We start from the raw sequence: 6,196 nt of genomic DNA, 5'->3' as shown, positions 1-6,196 counted from the left end.
AATGTCTGGAGCCTTGCTGTGTTTAGCTTGCATATCTGGTGTTCTCTCTTCCCCCTGCATGCCTGTGCTCTCTTGTGTGGACACTGAAATCACTGTAGTATTGTGGAGTCCTGTTGGCCTTAGCACAGGGCAGAGGAGGCAGCGCTCCCGGTCCTGGGCCGTGGATTCTGGGAACAAACCTGGCCTCTTCGCAGACTTGTCTGACCTATAAAGAGTGTCGTTAATCTTCCTACTGTCTGCCTTACAAGAGACAGTAGGCAGAGGGAAGAGAAATGAGGTAATGTCTACTTAGACCTTTGAGCTTCTCGGAAGAGCAGCGTTCTGCAGTAATGCGATTTCCTAATGCATTTGTTTGTGTTATAATGGACTGTAATTCTATTTACCCAAATTTCTTTAGGTGCTCCTAGAATATCTGACTGTCTTGTACAGGGCAAACAGCCTGACTTTGAGAGTGAGAACTAAGCCTAGACTAGAACTCTCGAAGGATACTCAGCCAAGTGAGCCAGGTATACATTTACGAGGGTGAGGAAAGAAACTGGGAGAAGGGGCAGAAATGGGAGCTAGGTTTGGTGGTGACAGGAAAAGAAGGTTGTCATGATCTTCAGAGAGTTTGTACGATACCTTTGAATCATGTTGTTTTACTAAGGATTGATGTCTCAATTTTTTTTAATGGAGGTTTGTTTTGGTTTAGCCATGTTTCATAAAGGATGACTCATCTGCAACATTGATCCTGCTCTTAGTTTCCATGACAGATTCTTTAACCCAGACCCCTCCAAGATTTGCTTTATGAAGTTCCTTGGGCCACAGCCTGGTCATTTATTCATTTGTTTCTGACTCTGATATCAGCAGTTCGTATAAACCCTAGCACACTTTTAGATCAACCTGTAGAATCCTTCATAGGTTATTAGCTAGTGCTTTATCTTTGTTCTGTCCAGAAAAGGATAATTCTTTTTTGTTAAAACAGTCACAGTCTAACCTTTTATATGGCCGTCGGAGCAGAATTACAATGAAGCTGGCTTTTTAGTCAGTTCTAAAATGAAAAGTTAAAACAAATGATGAAACGTGTGGGAATATATACACGTTATCATCTCTGCTATACTATAAAAATATTAATTTATGTTATAATTATCTGTACTGGACAATTTGCTGTGGAATTTCCTAGAAGCAGTTGGTTCTTGGGACATTTCAAAAGAATGTCAGCCTTGCATAAAGAAATTTTAAGTAACTATTAAGTTAAGGGGGGCAGTATGCTTTCTCTTCAGGAGAGGTGACGAGATATACTTTTTTAAAGCAACTAATTTTTTATTTTTAGAGCAATTATACTAATCATATTCCTTTCTCTGAGAGAAAAAGTGTTGCAAGTTTCATTTACTACATTATAGAATACAATGAGAGCATATTCTGTCATCTAAAATGTGATATGAAAAAATAAATCCTTACCAAATTGTGTTTGTTTACATTGTGTGCCAGAGATACATGAAAGTTAGTTTGTTTATTTTTTAAATTAAGAAGAAAATCTTACATAAGGAAATGATATGGAATACGGTGCAACTTCTTAGAACAAAATGGTCTTCTTAAAAAATTATGACTCAGGCTCGGCGCCCGTAGCTCAGTGAGTAGAGGTCTGGCCACATACACTGAAGCTGGTGGCTTCAAGCCTGGCCCAGGTCTGCTAAAACAACAATGACAACTGCAACCAAGAAAGGGCTGGGCATTGTGTCGGGCGCCTGTAGTCCCAGCTACTTGGCAGGTGGAGGCAAGAGGATCGCTTGAGCCCAAGAGTTTGAGGTTGCTGGGAGTTATGACACGAGGGTACTCTGCCCAGGGCTACAAAGTGAGACTCTGTCTCTAAAAAAAAAAAAAAGAAAAGAAAAATTATGACTCAGAGATACAGTGTATATGAAGTTAAATTGTGAATAATCATTTTTTTTTTTTTTTTGCAGTTTTTGGCCGGGGCTGGGTTTGAACCCACCACCTCCGGCATGTGGGGCCAGCACCCTACTCCTTTGAGCCACAGGTTTCTCTTCCTGACAACTTATTAGAATCTTAGTGAACATTTCAGCATGTTAACAATGTACAGTGTTTATGTTCTTATGTGAAGTTTCATGATACATTTATGATTTTCTACCATCGTGTATGACTATAGATATGGCATACCTTAGAAGAAGGTTGAAAACTGTCATCCTTACATTAATCTGTTTTGGTGAAACTGTGACATTTTATTTGAATTTGTTTCAGAATCGAAGCAAACGGCTGGAGAAAGTTCATGTGGTTATCGGACCTAAGTCATGTGACCTAGACTCTCTCATTTCTGCCTTCACGTATGCTTACTTTCTAGACAAGGTGAGAAAAGAAGGATTGTATTTTTTATATTTTGCCTTATCATGTCACTTCTAAGAACAAACATTTTCTAGAAACAAAGAAACCTATCAACTTAATTTTTCATGTTCTGGTTCATTGTCACAGAGTGTTGTGATCCATTAATCAACACGTACTCACTGAGCACTCCTGACAGGTTCGGCATTGTTCTGGTGATTTCTTACCAACTCTGTTATAAAACATTGTTTCAGTAAGTCCAATGCTTTTAAACGAAAACTTAAAACTGTTTATAATAGTTGATTAATTAATTAAAAAGAAAGAGCAGAATTTCTTATTTTTCTTAGTCATTGTTGGACAGTCTTACCCTTGAGAATAGAGAAATATGTGCAGAATGACTTGTGTGAAGATTACACGAATGACAAAGACTGTAAATTATATTCATATACATATATTTACATTTAAAAACTTCATGTTAGCTAGAATTTTCAGTGATCCTGAAAATTCTGGGTATTACATATTAAATCTACATCTACTGGCTGGGTGCAGTGGCTCACGCCTGTAATCGTAATATTCCAGAAGTCCAAGGTGGGTGGATCACTGAGGTCACAAGTTCAAGACCAGCCTGAGCAAGAAGGAGACCCTGTCTCTACTGAAAACGAAAAACTGAAGCAAGAGGATCACTTAAGACTATGAGTTTGAGGTTGCTGTGAGCTATGATGCCACAGCACTCTACCAAGGGCAACAAAGTGAGACACTATCTCAAAAAAAAAAAAATGTAAATAGATCTACATCCTGTCAGATCTTGTTTGGTTTTCCCTTTAGTCCTGATTTGTACAGCAGAATCATTCTCAGTTAGTGATAATCTCCCTTGAGGGAGAATCTTCCTACTCTGTGAAGCATATGACACACCTATAGAAATAGAAAAGATCTTTCAATAAATTTCTGTAGAGCTTTAATTGTCTAAAATTCATTAGCCCATGATAATGGGTTTTATTACTTTGAAGCCTGAAAAGGTACATTATGAGTGTCTGGGTGCTATTTCCAAGGTCACACAATTTTTAATTTTTCAGAGCCTGACTCATTTTATTCCAATTTTGTTTGGATCCTGGGCCCTTGACAGTATGCTTAGCTGGTCTAGAGCGATTCAAATTCACATGAAACCCAGTGTTCCAGAATGAGCTGTGGGTGGCAAAAACTGCCCTAGGGCAGCTGACGAAAGTGCCGGGTAAAATATTCTCATCTCTACATGTGGGCTTTATATCAAATTTCTCTTAAAATTTGTTGAACTTTATAAGGGAGATTAATTGGTATGAGGAGATAAATGTCCCTGTGTCAAGACATGCATATTAAACACTAATCTTGTTAACTGGTTTTTTGACTCTCAGAATAAAATGTTGCTTGTCTAGAGAATGTAGAGTTGATTGAACTGAATTGATTTTTAGACTGACAGTGGCATCGACTTTTTAGGAAATTATTTAATAATAATGATACCATCACCACCTACTATAAGGCCTCGAGCGACTATAATGACATCCAACAAAAGGGATGGGAAAGGTAATTTTGGGGGGGAGAAGTAATTGTGATAGATAGATGATAGATAGATAGATAGAAAAATAAGATTTGTGGATTCTCTTCTTGTTTCAAGGCTCACCACTGAACATGGAAACAAATGTGACATTACCAGAAGTTCACATACTGAGAATTTTATTGTATCTCTGTACTTTTTTCTTAGTCTACTCGGCCCCCTACCCCGCTAGTACTCTGTGTCTTCCTTTAAATTTTTCTTGAGAACCTGGACTTCTCCCTGTCAGAGTATTAACCCATGAGATAAGTACAGAGCTTTGCAATTTCACATGTGTGATCTCATTTAAATCCTTCCCACTCCGGTAAGTGAGCCCATTCTACAGATGAGGAAAACTGTGAGAGGAAAATGGTGTGGTCACAGTCTCCCGGCAGAGACAGGGCTCTTATGTAGTTCTTATGACACTAACTTCAGAGTAGGTCCTGTCAGGGTAAGGTCAGGGTACATGTTCTGACTTGTTCATTGAGTCTTCTTCTGTCAAGTTGTGGTAATGAGGAAACACAACTTGCCATACATAAATTGTTAATGATTATTATGCAGTTGTGATTCAGTGTTAGCACAACAGGTAGAAAAAAACCCGTTTTATTGAAGTGGCTTTTGTACTCTGTCCTGTACTCTGTCCTGCAGCAGTGTCTCATTCATTTATTTTATTCAACAAATATGTCTGAGATGTTTAGTATATGCCAGACTGTTTTATGCCCTAGAAACTTAGCTGGAAAAAACCAATCAAACCCCATTTTCTTAATATTGGAAAGGGGGATAGATGATAAAGGAGTTAGAACCGTGCGTTACTCACCATAGTCATGACAGATGATGATGTGAGAATAGACTAGGCCATTTACTTTATGAAGGTAATAAATTTGAGTATGAATTTAAAAATTCAATGTCACCAAACTTTACATTCTCTCAGGAATAGGGTTATCACTATACAGTCATAGTAATTTTTAAAAGCACCATTTTTTAGAAATTTCTATAGAAAATGGATTTAGTATTGTGAATCTACCTCCCACCCAGCTCCTGTTTCCTCACTGACACCAATACTTTTACAAGAGGTTTATTAGTATAAGATATTTTAAACAATAATAAGAAATCCATAGGAATCACAGTCTGGTAGTCTGTGGGCTGAATCTGGCTCATACAAGAATTTTCACTGATGGACATAGTCTGATGAATTTTAAAAAGTTATTGTGTAACAAATAAATGTTACAGATAACACCCTCAAATCTGGATCTCTAGCTTCTCTCCAGTAATTAAAAGATTAAACAACACTGGGCCTAAATTTTTACATGTGACCCATTGGCTGGAGCAATGTGGCAGGCATCCCATTTAGAGGGATGTATGTGCCTTCCTGTGTCACTGCAGTCCCCACCTGGTCTGTCCCAGTTGAGTTTATTACCTCTGAGGAGGAAGATGTGTGTGTGTATAGATATATATGTAATATATATGGTTTTTAATTTTGGAGGGTTTGAAGCAAGATGAAATATTTCAAGTAAAAGGCATGAGAGGTTTCAAGCAGAGTAACAAGAGCTTGACCTATATTAGGGGCCATTTACCATGGAGAATGCTGTACTAATCAGGTGAAGGAAAACTTGGTTATGAATTTCACATGGTTTAGCGAGGCCAAAAGACTTAACATTCCCTTCACCAACTACCCATGGGCTAAAAAAAAAAAAAAAAAAAAAAATGCAGTTGTATCCTGACTTGCTGTTTTTAGTGATTCAGTCCACTTTTTTCTTGGTAGGTCAGTCCTCCGGGGGTTCTCTGTTTACCAGTGCTGAACATACCAAGAACTGAATTCAACTACTTCACCGAGACAAGGTTTATTTTAGAAGAGCTGAATATCCCCGAATCATTCCACATATTCCGAGATGAAATTAATCTGCAGCAGCTCAATGATGAAGAGAAGCTGTCTATAACACTTGTGGGCAGCAGCGTGCTGGCAAGGTAAGACCCAATGCGAGGCTCGGAGGTTCCAGCCCTTGACAAAGGTTCTTCTGAGCTAAATGGCACCTTGTTCAGGATATTTTTGGTTGAGGGAGATATGTTAAAAGCAGAGGACATTCAGAGGAAAGGGAATATCTTTTTCTCCTCTTATGGAAAAATTTGAGCTATGCCAATCTGTTTTTACTGTTATATTTTATATGTGATATCTTTACATGGAAAGTTCTCATAAAAGTGACCAAAATTATAATTTTAAAGCATTTCAATCATTTGTATTGATGCTGAACATGTGCAATGAAAATTGAAATTAAATAGTAGATAAAATCGAATAAATCTTTTTTTTTTTTTTTTTTT

At 37.8% G+C, this 6,196-nt stretch overlaps 1 protein-coding gene across 1 annotated transcript in view; it reads left to right on the top strand.

The window, feature by feature from the left end:
- The first annotated feature begins 2,148 nt into the window (after nt 1-2,148).
- The window catches only part of PRUNE2 (prune homolog 2), a 207,727-nt gene continuing 203,679 nt past the window's right edge, over nt 2,149-6,196 (top strand). Inside the window, exons 1-2 of the mRNA XM_023509030.1 lie at nt 2,149-2,343; nt 5,643-5,845. Coding sequence (XP_023364798.1) covers nt 2,149-2,343; nt 5,643-5,845 — 398 coding nt within the window. The remainder of the gene's footprint in view (nt 2,344-5,642; nt 5,846-6,196) is intronic.

This window comes from Otolemur garnettii, unplaced genomic scaffold (assembly GCF_000181295.1).
Source record: "Otolemur garnettii isolate 467f Iridium unplaced genomic scaffold, OtoGar3 scaffold00006, whole genome shotgun sequence".
NCBI classification, from domain to species: Eukaryota; Metazoa; Chordata; class Mammalia; order Primates; family Galagidae; genus Otolemur; species Otolemur garnettii.
Note: the sequence above shows the minus strand (reverse complement) of the source record. Positions and strands in the feature narration are given on the sequence as shown.